The following is an 18,297-nucleotide window of genomic DNA, read 5'->3' on the forward strand; positions in this document are numbered from 1 at the left end:
CAAAACCCACTGATCAAAGACCACCGATCAATGACCATGAGTACCATTCACAGAGAGTTGGGGAATGGCTGCAATCACAGCATTGTAAGATATCGAAAGATGTACCCTTAGGCCCCTTCCTCGATTCAGAGATGGTCTTTCCCTTTTTACGTAAATGGCCTCCGCGTTCAAACCAGCGTTCCTCCCTGTCCAGGATGTGTACATCCTCATCATTGAAAGAGTGTCCACTGGCCTGTAGGTGTAAATAGTGGTTTGTAGTGATCACTACAAACCTGTAGTGATCCCATATGTGTCAGGAGTATCGGAGCAGTTGAGACGCATTTTTTCTAAACACCAGGTCTCTGTGGCTTTTAAACCCCAAAACACACTGCGCCAAAAATTGGTCCACCCCAAGGATCGGGTCCCCCGACACAAACAGAGTAACATAGTGTACGCTGTTAAGTGCCAGGAGGATTGCCAGGATTTATACATCGGGGAAACCAAACAACCTCTGGCGAAGCGGATGGCACAACACAGAAGAGCTACCTCGTCAGGCCAGGACTCTGCAGTGTATTCACACCTAGTTCCGACACAAATCGACGTGCACATGGTCGAAACGCCTACCAGGTATGCAGAAAGGTTCGAGGGGCGCCTGAGTGTGCTGGTGGACCTTCGAGCGTTAGCACTGAATACATGCAGCAGCCCAACTATTTACCACTTTCCACAGGGCTGGCCAAACCAACTTGTCGCTGACCAGCTTGACTGAAGCCCGGACGCCCGGGTGAGAGAGAGCATCGATGGAGTCAAAAACATGACGGCGAAAGGGGAACGATGGGGCGCGGGCGACCTATAGACGTCGCACAGCAAACGCGGACCACCATCCCACACCAGCGTGTCTTCCAGCACGAGGCCCGTCTGCAAGGACCAAAGGGCGAGGACGTCCTGGTTGGTGCTCTGTTCCGCAGCCATGTCGGCGTAGTCGACACCAACATACACTGGGGAGACCAGCGTGCAGGACAGGCAACCAGCAAACTGGTTGGACTTACCAGCCACTTGCTGATTGTCTGTAGTAAACTCTGATATTGCCGCCAACTGACACTGCTGGCGCGCGCTCCAAGGATCAGAAACCTTGGACATGGCAAAAGTCTTAGGCTTATGGTCAACGTATGCGGTAAAATTGCGGCCCTTGAGGAAAAATCGAAAATGTTGCATCGCGAGATGCAGAGCCAACAACTGTCTGATGCAGAGCCAACAACTCTCTGTCGAAAACACTGTACTTGCGCTCAGCGTCTCGGAGCGTGTGACTGAAAAAGGCGAGGGGCTGGCAAACGTCGGAGACACGCTGTTCCAACATGGCACCCACCGCTACATCTGACACATCGGTGGTCAATGCGATCTCCGCTGACGGGAACGGATGGGCCAGCAGAGCAGTGTTGGCCAACGCCGACTTCGCCGCGGAAAACGCATAGAGGCGGTCAGGGGACCAGTCAATGGGGTCTTTCACCATTTTACCTTTTAAAGCAGCTTAGAGCGGTTGTAACAGCAGCCCAGGGAAGGAAACGATTATAAAAATTGACCATCCCCAGGAACTCCTGCAACGCTTTAACCGAGGCAGGACATGGAAAAGCTGCGACGGCTTGGACCCTGTCCGGCAACGGGACCATATCGTCAGTGAAGATGCAGTGCCCCAGGAAATCCAGGACTGGCAAACCAATGTTATATCCTCCCAATTCTTTCGATCTTTGGGCTGAAGGAAGACAATTACTTTATTACATACAATTCAATACTTTTGAGCACAAAACCATCCGGATGGGGAGACATGCATGCAGAGGGTCACAGCCAATCTCAAAATGGTGGAGGGTGACTCAACCTCTTATAGCCTCTGATGGCCCCCACCTAGTCGTAAAAACCTAAACATTCACATTCTTTCTAACTCCTAGTGAGCCTGACTTATGGCCTTGGCTCCCTATTTTGTCTGCCTTCAACAACGGTGGGGGTGAAGCTCCCGTGGAATGTGCTCTCTGTCTCCTCTACTATCAGAAAGAGCAATGTCCTGACTCTCTGAAAACAGTATTTCTTATAACTCAGCAGTATAATGCATCATAAACAATATCATTCATTCACACTGAATCAGCAGTCTAATGCAATACAAATCAGTTTAATAACTGTAATAGTTATCACCTTCTTCTAATTCAGGAGAATAATACAAACTAAAACTACATAATAATTTCACCATCTTTAATTAGGGGTATAACATGGCATAAGATAATATTATAATCCCACAATTCCCCCTTTTGATCTCTTTTTCAAAGAGGTCATTTACATCTTGCAATCCAACATTACGAGATTCATTTCCTCTTGCCCTTGAGGCCCTCTGTCCCCCTTTAACCGGTGGACCATATGTGGGACGACCTCTGTGTTTGCGCAGTTCAGATGCAAGACAAACTAAATTTACAACAATAGTAGTTACAGATGACACTCCCATCACTCTCCAGTTCTCCCACAGCTTTATTTTGGTGCTCCCATTTTCCCCAACCTCATCTTGGTGCTACCTTGTACCTTTCAAACGTACTCAGACTAGAACCTCTGTCTAAGGAGCTTTTAACCTTTATTTTATTGCTGCAGCTACCAGTATCTTCCAGTCGGGTGATTCGCTGCTCCTCTTTTTCTTCGACCTCAGGGGTTAGACCACTCTTCAGTCGTTGCACAGATCAGGGGATTATTCTGCCCCTATTTCAAACAAAGATCTGTGTATTCTGGGGTCACAGTCGTGTCCCCCTTTTTACCAAGAGCCTCTCGAACCTCGTTGGTCTGGTGTTCCTGGATTTCCGCCAACCCCTTCATGGTTATTTCTGTATTTATGGGATCCATCCTCTCGAGGAGCCCAAACGCCATGACACTTGATCCCAGTTGCTGTCTTGGCAGTCTCTGTGTCTGTCTCTGCTGTGAAGGATCCTCGTATCTCCGTGACCTCGTCTGGTGTCTGTTCCTTTCTCTGTATGAGACAGAAAACCAAAACACCTCTCTTCCCTAGCCTTGATAATCTAATGTTATTGTCCATTGTTCTTCTAGTGATTCAAATTTGGTTTAGAATATCATGTTCAGGACTCTCTGACCCAGAGACTTGTTCTAATCATAATCTATGTGTGTAAGCATGTTTGCATTTAGCCCTCTGCACTCAAAGCCAATACCTACAATATATCAGTCCGGACATCACGCCGAACGAAGCTTATGACCTTCTAAAGACTGAGTGCCAACTGTCATGGTCTCCGTGCCTGCCCGGCCGGCCCCACAAGGCTACATGTGTTGTTTGGGTCTCTCTCTCCCTCTCCCTCTCTGCCTGGGCGGAGCTCATTGTGGGCTCCCGCCCTTGGCCCACACACCTGGCAACAATCAGCTGTCATCACCTGGAGCACTATTTGAGGCTGGAACACAGATCCTCTCGTCGCTGGATGATTGTACTACAGACGTTAGTGTTTCTCCCAGCTCCTGTGAACCTGTGCTTTGTGATTTGAGATTCGTGATTAGTGAGTGACTTCCCTTTCTTCTGCTACAGACTTTCCTCCCCGGACCTGTGACCTTCCTGCCGTGTGAACGTGTGTGAGTGTGGGCAAGAAGACGTGAGCGAGTGTGAGAGAGCTTCCTCGTAATTCCCTGGAGTTTGGATTCCCTTCACTGTATATATCATGCACTGGTGCTGTAAATAAACTGTTTTTTGGAGACGTCTAACCGCTCTGCGCCTGAGTTCCTACTACCAGATTGTGACACCAAAAACTGATCAATTTCCTTTTTCGATGGGTTTATTTGTGGTGATACAACGTTTTATAGAAATCCCTGAAAATGTTGTTTATTTGTTTCGGGTCATATATTGAGTTTCCAGATGAATCTTGAACAGCACATATAGTTGTTTTTTATTTATTTATTTTTAGCTGGTTTGCTAGATATTGACCAAATTTATTACCATGTTCATAATTTTGTAAGCGTAGTCTTTGTACTAAGAATTTTGTTTTTTTTATCAATTGTTTCATTTATTTCTAGTTTTGTTTTGCGTATTTTGTTCAATGTTTCCTGATCTTGGCGGGACGCGTAGGCTTCTTCTAGTGATTTGATGTTTTTTTTCTAATTCCTGAATATTTTTGTTTTCTTCTTTCTTTTTATGTGATGAGAAAGAAATTATTTTACCTCTCATCACAGCTTTCCCTGCTTCCCATAGAACAGATGCTGAAGTTCCAGGAGTGTCATTATAGTCTAAATATAGAGTCCATTCTTTTTTAAAATATTTAATAAAGTCTTCATCTTTAAGCAGTGATGTATTAAATCTCCAGTTTTTACTTAGCGTAGTATTATTCTTGTGCATTAGTGTTAAAGATACAGGAGCATGATCGCTGACAACTATAGGGTGAATCTCAGTGTCTGAAATATCACTCAGCAGTGAGCTGCTGACCAAAAAATAATCCAGACAAGAGTAGGAGTGATGAACATGTGAGAAAAAAGTATATTCCTTACTGGTGGGGTGAAGGGAGCGCCATGCATCGCAAAGACCAAAGTCGCTCATATACTGTTTGATTATATTTGTGGACTGCCAATTGCGCTGAGTTCCTGCTGTGTTTAGCCTATCCATTTCTTCATTTAGTCCAAGGTTGAGGTTGCTTCCAAGAACAAGTGTGCCATCTAAGTGTTCAGAGAGTGCACTGAAAAAACCGTGATGAGGGATCATCAACATTTGGACCATATACACTTACAATACATAGCTTTTTATCAAGTATAGATAGTTTAATGATTAAGAATCTGCCCTCTGGATCTATAACTGTATCGAGTACTGTGAAATTAATATTTTTATGTTTTAAATTTGCTACTCCCCTTTGTCTAGAATTATAACAAGCTGAGAACACATTAGGAAACTCAGGTGTTTTAAGTTCGTTTAAACCTCTAAGAGGTCTGTGGGTCTCTTGTAAAAGGACAACATCTACCTGTAGTTTTTTGAGTTGGTTAAATATTTTTAACCTCTTTTCTCTGGAGCCAGCTCCATTTACATTCCATGTAACAAACCTCAGTGCGCCCATGGATGTCTGTGTATAACTATAATAATATATGCTGATTTCAAATACTTTATCACAATTTGGACATCTGTGCTTCCTTTTCTTTCCCTTAAAAAACAGAACGGCTCATCGCTTCTTTAATAGAACACAACATTTACCAGCTATGCATCTAAAGCAGTTTATGAATTAATATACACCAACAGTCAAAGGTTTTTAAACACCTTCTCATTTAAAATTTTTCTTTATTTTTAATACTTCTCCATTGTAGATACAAACTGAAGACATCAAATATATGAAACAACATGTTCAGTTCAGTTCAGTTCAGTTCATTTTTATTTCAAACGTGCATTCACAATCATTACAAAATATAATTCCATTCTTTTGTTTGAAAAGGACTAGGCAGAAGTATACACTTATTAGTCCCTACCCCTTCAAATTTTACCTCCCATTGATTTAATTTTCTTTTTGCCTTAAATTAAACAAACAACATATAAAGTAAAAATAAAGCAAAGACAAAACAAACAAACAAACAAATAAACAAGCCCCACCACAATGTAGCTACTCTGTCAAATGCTTTTTCTGCATCTAAAGAAAATATTGCAGTTTTGATGTTTTTACTGTATGACTAGTCTATCAAATTAAGTAATCTATGTGTATTTGTTGATGAGTGCCTACCTTTTATGAAACCAGTTTGGTCAGGATGAATTAAGAGGGGGGTTATTTTCTCTAATCTCTTTGAGAGAGCTTTGCAGATTATTTTAAGGTCTACATTTATAAGGCAAAGACAAAACAAACAAACAAACAAACAATTAAACAAAACAAATAAACAAGCCCCAACACAATATATCTACTTTCATATAAATAAGGACTGAGTGGGAATGTTTGCAGATTCACAAATTATAAGATAAACAAACAAAAACACTATTACGAAAAACATTACCGCCCTGGGTTAACCCTGTTTTCTTCATTCTTATATTTGTTAAAAATGTGTTATTTATATTTCATTTTAAACTGGTTTATGTTGTTACATTCTTTAATGTCTTCTGTTAGACTGTTGCATAATTTAACTCCTGCTATAGAGATACACATACTTTTTAAAGTTGTTATAACACTTTGTATTTTTAAATTCCATTTCCCTCTTAAGTTATACCCACCTTCTCTTTCTATAAACAATTTACAGATTTCTTTTGGAAGCATTTTATTTCTTGCTTCATATATTATTTGCGTTGTTTTAAACTCCACCAAGTCTTGGAATTTAATAGCTTGCATTTTGAAAAATAGTCCATTTGTATGATCCCTGTACCCTGCATTATTTATTAATCTGATGGCCCTTTTCTGTATTATAGTTATTGTTTGTGTATTACCTTTGTATGTGTTTCCCCAGACCTCTACACAGTAGCTCATATACGGCAGTAGTAAAGCACAGTATAACATGTGCAGTGCTTTCTGATCCAATATTTGCTTTGCTTTCCCCAGGACGACAATGCCCCGTGCCAGTTTCCCTTGAACATAAGTAATATGTGGTTTCCAACAGACCTTGTGGTCAATGATCACACCAAGAAATGTTATTTCATTTACTTTTTCTAAATATACATTGTCAACACATATTTCTACTTTGATATTTTTCTTTTGGTTTCCAAACAACATAAATTTGGTTTTATCTAGATTCAATAATTTATTTATATCAAACCACTTCTTTAATATCGTTAATTCCTGTGTGATCATCTCCAAAACCTGTGGCAATTCCACACCTGAACAAAATATATTTGTGTCATCTGCAAATATTACAAACTTTAAATTCTGTGAGACTCTGCAAATATCATTTATGTACATAATAAACATTTTAGGACCCAGTACTGAACCTTGAGGTACTCCACAAGCAATATGCATCAAATTAGATTTATATTCGTTTATTTGTACATATTGTTGCCTATTCCCTAAATAGCTTTTTAACCACTCCAAAACCACTCCCCTAAACCCATACCTTTCCATTTTTTTTAATGAATTTCATGATTAACAGTATCAAACGCCTTCTTTAGATCTAAGAAAACTCCTAGTGCGTACCTCTCATTATCTATACATTCTGTTATCTCTTCCATTAAGTCTATCAATGCCAAAGTTGTTGATCTGTTGTTTCTGAACCCATACTGACTATCTGTCAGTAGTTCATGTTTTTCCACAAAACTGTCAAATCTTTTTATGAAAAGTTTTTCCAGTATATTAGAGAACTGGGAGAGTATTGACACTGGTCTATAATTTGTAAAATGATACTTTTCACCTGTTTTGTAAATTGGAATAACTTTAGCAAATTTAATTTTTTGTGGAAAAACCCCTTTTTGAAAAGACAAGTTGAATATATATTTTAATGCTTTTACTATACCATCAATAACTCTCTTTACTGTTACCATATCAATATCTTTCCAATCTGTACTGGTTTTGTTTTTAAGTCCTCTAACAATGTCATAAATCTCTTTCTCTTCCACTGCTCTTAAAAACATTGAGCTTCTATTCCTTTCGATATCTTCACCAGTGTCCCTTTCTATTCCATCAACCTTTATTTCCTCTGCCAGTTTTGGCCCTATATTTATGAAGAATTCATTAAAACCATTTACTACGTCATTCATTTTGTTAATGCTTCTTGTCCCTTCTATAAAGTACCCCGGATCATCATTTTTCCTTGATTCATTTTTGATTATACTGTTTAATACATTCCATATACCTCTTGTGTTATCTTTATTCTGTTCTAACCTTTTATTAAAATATTCTCTTTTACAGGTTCTCATTATATTTGTTAATTTATTTTTATAGGTTTTATACCTTCTTTCAGTTTCTATGGTTTTTTTATGAATTCTCGATACAGGGTATTCTTTTTTTTGCTGGCATTTTGTAGTCCTTTAGTCATCCATGGTCTTCCGGCATAGTTGTGTTTCCTATTAATTTATATTAGTGGACAGTTTTTCTTAAGTAATGAATTAAATTTTCATAAAAATGCTTCATAAGCGTTATTAACTTCTTTTTGTTCATTTACAATATTCCAATCATGCTGTAAAAGTTCATTTCTAAGACAGTTTAATGTCTTCTCTGTTCTTATTCTTTTGTAAATAATCTTGTGTTCATAACCCTAACCCTAGAGAAACGACAGTCCATCATCACTTTAATGAACTGAAGGTCAATCTATGACGAAACTGGCTCACATGAGGACCGCCCCAGGAAAGGAAGACCAAGAGTCACCAGCCTCGGAAATCACAAGTTAACAGCACCTCAGATTAGAGCCCAGATAAATGCCACACAGAGTTCCAGTAGCAGACACATCTCTATATCAACTGCTCAGAAGAGACTGCATGATTTGGGGCTTTATGGTCAAATAGCTGTTCAGAAACCTCTACTAAGGAAAAGCAACAAGCAGAAGAGATTTCTTTGGGCAGTAAAGGTGCAAGAATGGTCTCTACATGCAGGATTCCCACTGTGAAGCATGGAGGAGGAGGTGTGATGGAGTGGGGCTGTGTTGCTGGTGACACTGTTGGGGATTGTGATTGAAATTTCTTCATTTTATGTATTGATCACATGTTTTTATAATATCACTTTTTTTGTCACTTATATACATATAGGATAGCATCACAAATACATACACACAGTGGGGCATTTTAAGTTAATGGGATAGTGAGACTCCTTGTCCTCATCTGGGGGAGGGGGGAGGATTCAGGATGTAAATTTTTTAGATGATAGCTAAGTGAAAAACAAAGTCATAACTTTCTCTTTGAAAGGAAGGTGTGGAGATTAGAAATTATTTTGCTGTTACTATTCATATTGCATTAATTATCATTTCATCAAAGCATTTTTTAAAGCTGTTGATATTACATTAAAGTCTGTATTTCAGGTGTTGTCATAATCACATAATAATCTTTCATTGCAGGTGCAACTGTATTCATGTTATACACATTGCATTTTTGTGCTTATTAAAGAGTTGAAGCTCGGTCAGTTAATTGATGGTCAGAAGCTTCGGGCGGTGCGACGTCCAGCCGATCTATTGAGTAAAGTGGCCTAGAGTTATGGAAGAAGTGCATACATGCTTACAATGCATATACACCACATATAATCTAGAAACTGAATAGAGGCCTGTGTGTATTCAGCAACCTGCTCCATTGGCGTTTGCCTGGTAACAGATGACTCAGAGTAAGTCAGGAAGTATGCTTCTAAAATGTCTTTGTTTGTCGAATGACGTCATGCACTGAAGTCAAGACACACATAGTTTGCCTGCACACACACACACACAGTATGGAGACTTGTTTTGTTGTTTAATTCCAGAGATAAGTGAAGTAAAATAACAGGAAGCATCTGGCGGAGGAGCAGAGGAAGGAGCTGTTCTTGTTTAGGGTTAGGGTGTCCAAGGTTGGGATGACTGGAACTGATGCATGTTATCTATCTGCTTTGACGCATGTTATGTCATCAATGTTATGTTATAAATACAACTGCTGATGTATTGCTCTGGGGAGATCGACGCTGATTGTGTGACGGTGCTCATCTTCCCCACACGCGTGTGTTTAATAAAATCATTGTTTTGATGCACTGGGACTTTGCAGTCGTTTGTCTCTCTCCTCAAACACGAATCGGGACAAAGGTTTCAAGGACGGGGCTGAAGGCTTAATAATCTCCGAGCCCAACAACAAAGGAAGCAATCATAACCTTGATGGTTTATCCTTTCCGTCAGGTTGCGTTGGTTTTGGAATTTCTGCCAGAAATTCCATCGTCTGCAGGCTTCTTCAAACACAGAGAATACAAGCTGTTGGCCCTGGCCTGAGAGAAAATAGGTTGATGAGTATTTAAGGGTTTTTGCCACGGCCTTGCAAAGAGGAAACAGTTCTATCCAAAATGTGCAGTAATGCACGAAGACTATTAAATATATAATTTTCTACTTTCACTGGGGGAAAGGCCACATGAGGTCAACTTCCAGCATTTCTCAAGGCCTGGTCACACCCCCATCATCTGACTGAAAATGGTCAGTGTCAATGTTTTAACAGGACTTTGCACAATTTATTGCATATTCTAGATACCTGGTTAGCACCTAATATTTCTACAGTAGGGCCATTACTGCTGTGGGCTGCGTTACAGAAGAGCTGCTGCTTTGCCCTTCCCTTTTTTCCCTTTGTTTTTTCTGCTTTGCTTGTGGGTGTTAGGGAGTGTCCAATTGCATAATTTGCTGGGCACTAGTTAACGTTAGAGTCAGCTCACTGTCTCAGGCACAGCCGATTTAGATCTCTGTGGTGACCCAGAATGTTTATTGATCAGGTTTTAAGTTCCCTTGAAAAGTAATATTGTTAATGTTAATTTGTTAATGCATTTTGAATGCATTTAGATTTTCATTTTATAGCAGTTTATGTGTTTTATTCCACAATACTGATAGACTGAATAGATCGCTCATTTGCTTTAAATTGGAGATTCAGTTTATTTTGTGTTTTCGACATTTTGTTTCCGAAAGATTTGTAAATTCTTATTTTTGTATCACAGCACTGGTATCAGGTAATTTTGAAGCTGCATATCACCAGTGTGTTTCTGCAGTAACTACAGAGGATAAAGAGGATGGCTGTTTTCATGTTTTGGATATATTCAAAACTTTTGTTTCCTTATTCAAAGCTGAAAGCCCAAAGTGGACGTGACTGGGTAGAACCTTGTTGGGGATCTTGTGTGCCGTGGTTATCCATGTACGACTGGTTTGACTGCACCGTAGTGTGTGTAAAGATGAGATGTATATGTGAATTGATAAACTATTTTACACTCTAAACCAGCGGTCCCCAACCCCCGGGCCTCGGACCGGTACCGGTCCGTGAGTCGTTTGGTACCGGGCCGCGAGAGTTGAGGCTCAGGTGTGAAATGTATGGTTTTCAGGGTTTTTATTGGTTTTCAGCGTTATTTTGTTATCGTTTTTATCGTTAACTCGGTTTTCCTGGGTCTTTTCACATGTGTTATGAATAAACCTTCTTTTTTTCGGTACCGGCACTAGTTTTATTTTGTTGTATTTATCCGCGACACCTTATTGCCGGTCCGTGAAAATATTGTTGGGCATAAACCGGTCCGTGGCGCAAAAAAGGTTGGGGACCGCTGCTCTAAACCACATCTTTGTCTGAAGTATAACAGACCTGAGTACCTCTTTGGTAATAGATATGGGTGAAACTGGATGAAATTCCCAGGGTGGCGCTGTCAGCTTTTTTTCTTGTAAGAGTAAAGCCTTTGAGCTTGCAGTCACCACACTAGCATGTGTGCATTCCCTTTTTACTCCCTCATTATCGCTCCCTCGCGTTGCCACATATGCTCACTAGCATCTTAAATAGGAATTATATAAGAGAACAGAGCCTTACTTTTTGATCTAGAGGCATTTGAGTGTGAGGAGTCCCAACCCAACCCTTTCAAAAATATCAAATCAAATACAGAAATGTTAAAATCATTAGTCATAGATTAGGAAAAGTTGTTCTCTCCACTCATGTCCTCTGATTATTCGTGGAAGACAGAATCATCTATTTCTGTGCTCTCTGGCTGCTGTAATTTTTCTCCTCATGCTGATTGTTACAGGTGAACTCTCCTAAGTCTCTTTCACTCTCACTCATGTGTTTGCACAGATGTGGACAGCAGCTACCTTCATCTGTTCATCTGTTCTGTGCCACACAGCATCAAAATAAGTGGATGGTGTTACATTAATGTAGTAGAACACTGCCCCCTCTTTAAAGTAATAAAAACAATGATAAATTAATGATGAGCACTACATGATATAAATGGATAGAGGTGTTATGATGATAGTGAACAGACTTAAACAGACTGAAGGTCAGTATGTAAAGGTCAGAGCAACTGTCGCCCACTGTGAACACAGTCAGTCTTCAGTCTATTTCAGCCTGTCACAAATAATTCTTTCTATAAAACTGGACTTATTAGCGTACAAACAATCTTTGACAGCTAGCTGCTGCAGAGCTAGCCAGCAGGACAAAAGCAGCAAAGTTGTTCAAAGTTGTCTCCAACTCCAACCAAAAGTTATTCTATATGGTTAACAAATGTCTGAGCTTTATCCTGTGTATCATTCTGGCTTGGACTACCATTATTCTCCTGACAGGAAGTGCACTCACTCATCTCATCACTGTACTGTATCAACACGATTTCGATCCGCTCCTCACGTGTTAACCTCTTCGACATGTCAATGGCTGTGAACAAAGAGAAACTTGTAAATAACTCATGAAAGAATAAAGTTACGTTGAAACCAAGCACACTATTGTTTTTCTTGTGACATTACCAATAAGTTTGATGTGTCACATGGCCCTCTGCCTATTGAAAAAACAAAAGTTGTATCCAAGATGGCCGACTTCTAAATGGCCACCATGGTCACCACCCATCTTGAGGAGTTTGCCCCCTCACATATGCTAATGTGCCACAAACAGGACTTTAATATCACCAACCATTCCCATGTTATTACAGTGTATCCGGTGTACATACAGAATAGCATCACAAATGTGTTCCTCACACACGACATGTAAATCTTTAGGTGACGGCTAAGTGAAAAACAAAGTCTTAACTTTCTCTCTGAAAGGAAGATTTCAAGAATGGGGCTGAAGGTATAGATCCTCCCTGTGAGATGGGGGCCATATGTAAGAGCTGTGGAATGTTTTTGTCAGCCCCTGTATTAAAAGAAATGCTGTGCTTATTATCTGTAGAGACAACGGCAAGGGCATCTCTCTTGGCTGCTTTCTCTCCATGCTGCAGCATGTGATTAAACCCAAATTAAATGACGCTCATCAAGTGTTTGCAGTTTATTTCAAAACTTCCAAAACAGAATTTATTCACAATTGAAGGCACATTAGCATTCTGCAGCGACATGCCATCCTATCTGGTTTGCGTTTAGTTGGACCATCTTTTATTTTTCAGCAGGAGAATGACCCCAAACACACCTACAGGATAAAGTTAGTGGGGTTAGGTTAACTGGTGATTCTAAACTGACTAATGTTACCTTAGACCACTAAACAGACACAATAATCAAAGCTATGTTGCCGTATACAGGAAGTTGATTACATTAAACAAAGTCTTAATCCCTGATCCTTTGAGTCTTACACAGTAGATATTGTAGCATTCTGGAGCCGATGTGGGTTAGCGGAGTTGCCTTGACTGCTTTGACATCTTGGTGTCTTCCCTGCTTGCCCTGATAAAAAAAAAACCTGAGAAGCTAAATCTAATCTATGGCAGCTCTCCTCTAAATCCTGGCAGTTGTTGATAATAATGTATACTTTATTAATCCCGTTTTCTGCGTTGTAAATAAATTGTCATTCTTTTGCTTGAAAGAGTCTGTCTGGTAGCCATGACAACGATGATGAGCCATGGCCAATCTCTCTTTCATGCCTATGTTGGAACTTACAAAAGGTGAAAACGAAACATTCAGAGATCAGTGTATAGTGTCCTGTGTGTGCTCTCATTCATTCACACACACACACCTGATCAAAAACCTAACCATAACCCTGGCACTAAAACCACATTTTAAGCCTCAAACATGCCTTCAGACTTGTGGGGACAGGCATTTTGTCCCCATGAAAAACTGCTGGTCCCCAAAAATATAGTAACATTCCAACATTTGTTCACAACAATATCTAAACATGGTACACACACCACTACATTTCTCATTTATATATTGATCAGAATTATTATTTTTTGTTTTGATTAAGAATAAATTATTTTTAAGAAATAGAGAAAAGCTCTGTTTTAGCACTGTGATTGTGTTCACTCACGTAAGGCGAGATATTAAGAAATTTTAACCTCACAGCTGTGATGCAGACAATAGCTCAATAATTCAAGTTTATGCAATAGTTTAAGTGACACACTAACAATGACATCATTGTTTCCAGCAGGAGGCAGTAATACACTAAACTGCACCTGTTGTGTTGAAAGGAAGGTGTGAGCATGTGCAGTAACCCAATTTAAGTTAACTGAAAATCTCTCTCACACAAACACATTCTCATTGTGATATGTTAGTGAGGACATCCTATTGACATAATGTCTGTGAAGGTTCTCAGTCATGCAGGTCATCGTAGTGTAAGGAGGTTGGAAAGAAAAGTGTCTGGACTTCTTCAGTTCAAAGGGTCAAATGGTGGAGAATCCCAGATTTGAGCCAGATTTGGGCGTGTCCCCCCGAGAGGGACAAAAGGACCCCCTAATGATTATCTATCTAATCACATGAGCCAAGATGTGAAAACGGGTGTAGGTCACAATCAGCCAAGGTTTCAGGTGAGCTCATTGGGAAACCGAGCCCCACCCTATCATGTGATTTCCTGAGGTCAGATGGCCCAGGATGTGACTGAAGGTTAATTAGTCACTTTGTGGAGCATTGGACTGCCATTACCTCATAAGACTTTGTTGTTACACTATTTCCTACCGTACATTACTAAATCTCCATTTGCACTATTTGCCTATTTGCACTACTTTGCCTGGTTTACACTCAATGTCATTTACCCTTACTTGAATATTGTATATTGTATATTGTATAGCTTTTTTTGTTATACGTAAAATTGTATTGTATTTATTTAAAATTTTTACTTTTTAATTATTTTACTTGCATTTTTTAATCACTCTCTTATATTTAAATGTTCATTTGTTATTTCATCTAGGGTTTGAGAGTAACGAAATTTCTATTCTCTGTATGTCCTGTACATGTGGCAGAATTGACAAATAAAGCTGACTTTGACTTTGACTTTGAACTGAGAGGCAGCTCAACGTTTTCTGCATAAACTGCATGAAGGCGGTGCTCAGCTACCACAGTAACAGAAAGAAACAGTGAGAACTAAAATAGAAACAAAGAGCTTTGGAACAACGAGGCAGCAGGAGGACAGCTGCAGTTTAACAGCTTCAATTCACTGACAGGAAACAACATTAGAAATATCATCATCCTCAACTCATCTGCTCCACTGACACTGACACCTTCAACGGACACACCTTCACTTTACCATCAGTCTGAATGTATGGAAACATCCTGTGAGTGAAAGTGTGTGTGAAGGTGTGTATGTGTGTGTTAGTATCAGGATCAGAGAACGACAGCTTTCCTCTGTTCCAGTCCAGATTCACTCTGATCCTCTGGAACTTCTTCTCTACTGAGAGATCAGTTTTAGCTGATGATGACCATACTGAGTACTTACCTTCATAGAACCATATTCTCCATAATCCAGACCATACACTTCCCTTCCTCTGCACAGACTCTGCTAACACACCCAGTCCCCACCCTGTACTGTCTCCAACCTCAACATCCCAGCTGTGAGTCCCTGAGTTAAAGCCCTCAGAGCCCAGGACAGAGAAGTAACGATCAATCCTCTCTGGTTTATCAGGAAGCTGCTGTTCATCTCCTTCTACCACACTGGTTAGATCTTCAGACAGGATGAGGTTTGGATGAGCAGTGTTTGGGTCCAGAATGAGAGGAGTGTAGGAAACCATGTCCTTCATGTTGTTCCAGATGTTGAAGGTCAGGTTGCCCAGGTGTTTGGCCTGGTCTATCAGAGCTCCTGAGGGCAGCTGTGGATCATCCAGCAGGGGGCAGCGCTGGACTCTTTCCACTGCAGCCTTGTAGTTGTGCAGGAATGAGACGTCTTCAGCTCTCAGCTCCTCCTCTGTGGCTCTGACTGTGTCTGAAAGAGCTGCTATCTCTCTGCTCAGAGCCTCCATCTTCTCCTTCATCATCCCACTCTTCTGCTCCTCTTCCTCCCTCAGTGCAGCCAGCCTGGCCTCCTCTTCCTCTGCTAGAAACCGGTGAAGCTTCTTAAACTGCTCCTTAATCTGCCTCTCTGTGTGTCGGGCCTGGACCTTAATGTGTTCTGCTGTTTGATCAAACTTCACTTGAACTTCTTCACAAACCTTTAACTTCTTCTTTAAGGGCTCCAGAGTTTCCTGAAGTTCCTTCTTGTGTTGTTGTGCAGCTTCATCGATGGGTCTGAATCTGTGATTGTTGTGTTTTTCTGAATCTCTGCAGACGACACACGCTGGCTGCTGATGGTCCAGACAGAAGAGTTTGAGTTTCTCAGAGTGCAGACTGCAGAGAGCCTCTGAAGCTCTCTGATATCTCTCCTGTAAGAACGACTCACACAGGTTCTTTAAAGCTCGGTTTAAAGGTGGTTCATCCCTTGAAGATCTTCTCTTACAAACTGGACACTTGTGTGTTGTTCTCTCTCTCCACCATCTCTTCAGACAGTCTTTACAGAAGCTGTGGCTACATGACAGAAGAACAGGATCTCTGAAGACCTCCTGACAGACCGGACAGCAGAGATCCTCCTCTGATCTGGAAGCCATTGAGTCTGTGAGTGAAGCTGAAAACAGCAGACAGGAAGTACAGTCAGTCCTGGCTCCCCTCCCTCCTCTACTACCGTCACTGAAACTGAGTCGTGTTGTGTTTTTGCACAAACTCACACATGCATGTATTGTATCTGATGACGCATGAGGGGCGTTACCCTGATGAATCAAAAGCAATCTGAAGTGTCTTTTTGGGCAGAGATCAATGCTGTCTGCGTGCAGGATTCATCTCCCACACGTGTGTTCATTAAAATCATCGTTTTGACTAATCCGGCCAGACCAGTGTTGTTATTTGGATTTCCTCCTACAGTCCTTAATATTTGAACCTTAACAACACATATACAAATTGTTACATGTGAAATTATTTTTGGAGAGAATCAGAAGTGAGATAGTTTGAATCCACAGCTCAGCGCAAAGATGCATGAATTAAACCTGATTATAAAACACATCGAGGCAATGAAGACCAGCTTACATTCATGAATGTGAATACATGACAGAAATGCTAGATTCAACATACTTAAAGCTTGAGGTGGAGGAATAACTCAGGAAAGTTCCATGACAATAGAGTGATTTTTTTGAAAAGGAAAAAGGGATAAACCAGTGATTAAAAGCTTAAAGTAGTTTTAAAATAGTGAGTTGTTAGTGCTCTTGTGCCGATTGAGCAAAAGAAGTGACTACGGTAAAAATAAAAATAATTTAATCATGTGGTAAGGTTTTAAATATGCATTTCTCTTGTCAGGGTAACTTGTTGAGATATGACTCAGTATGCAAATTAGCTGAAATCAGTGGTGACAAAGAAGCTTCCTGTCTGGCAGTGTGTCTGAGGCTTTCAATGGAAGAAACATAGCAGTGACTGAGAAGAATTACTTGGTAAAATATATAATGGTAAAATACAGGATAATTAAATAAAGTGGTCAGGTCTGTCCAGAAGTGCAGATTTGGGCAAGAAATTTATAATTTAGTGATGACACATTGTTATAACGTGTTTAGAAAGTGCTTAAGGGGGAATATTACTATTGTGCAAACCGTGTGGCTTTTAACAAGATTTTCTGTGTATTTAGCAGGTGAAATTATGTCAGTTGACCTGAGATTGTCAGGACGCTGAAGAACCTGAGGCCAACAAAAATTGCCAAAATCACGCCTTCCTGAGGAATACCTATCTCGATGATTATCTCTATAGTCACCACCTCTGCCTCCCCTTGAACGACCAATTAGATTTACCTCCTCTGTCTTCTGCCATTTGGAGGAGCTTTGGGTTGATAGCCATGTTGTTAGATGAGTAAGCAAAACTTTTCTGTGATTAAGATTTTTGGGGTTGTTGTTTTAGTGATGGGTTGATTCTGTCAGTTAGGTTTGGGTTGTTTTCTTATTTTAATAGAGGGAGTTTTACTAATCATGGACATGGTTAGAGCTGGGCCCTTTAAAATTGTAACAGTGCACTTAGAGAAAACCTGTCAGGTGATTATGTTTTGTGTTTTGATGAGCTATTAATCAGCTCTTTTTTTCTCATTTTAAGCAGGCCTGCACGATTGAATTAACAGCGCTGCAAAAAAATTTTTGGGAGAGCAAATATAAGGTGAGCTTTTCCATTTTATAATGGGGTGAGGAAAAGCCATCTGTGCACTGTAAAATATAACTTGTTGTTTCAACTTAAAAATATGAGGTAAAGGGCTGCCTTAAAATTTTAAGTCAAGAAATAGAGTTTGTTCTTATAACACAACCAATTGTTATCTTAATGAAAAATTACATGTTGTCTAAACTTTCATCTTAGTTTAGTTGACTGAGATTTGTTAGTCAGTTCAACTCCTTTAATTGTCATTTTTACTTGGGAAAACCCTTTCAGCTAAATTAAAATAATCTATTGTTTAAACTCTTGTCCTAGTTCAGTTGACTTGGGTTTTTTAGTTAATTCAAATACTTTAGTAGTTCTTTTAACTTAGGAATCTATTTTAGCTTAACTAACATAATCTGTTAGCTAAGTTGA

At 40.0% G+C, this 18,297-nt stretch overlaps 1 protein-coding gene across 1 annotated transcript in view; it reads right to left on the reverse strand.

Annotated features, from left to right (window-relative positions):
• Positions 1-14,840: 14,840 nt before the first annotated feature.
• Positions 14,841-18,297, reverse strand: part of LOC120437782 (nuclear factor 7, brain-like) — a 64,105-nt gene continuing 60,648 nt past the window's right edge. The window contains exon 2 of the mRNA XM_039608338.1: positions 14,841-16,330. Coding sequence (XP_039464272.1) covers positions 14,928-16,313 — 1,386 coding nt within the window. The 5' untranslated portion in view covers positions 16,314-16,330 and the 3' untranslated portion in view covers positions 14,841-14,927. The remainder of the gene's footprint in view (positions 16,331-18,297) is intronic.

Source organism: Oreochromis aureus, linkage group 3 (assembly GCF_013358895.1).
Source record: "Oreochromis aureus strain Israel breed Guangdong linkage group 3, ZZ_aureus, whole genome shotgun sequence".
Taxonomy (NCBI): domain Eukaryota; kingdom Metazoa; phylum Chordata; class Actinopteri; order Cichliformes; family Cichlidae; genus Oreochromis; species Oreochromis aureus.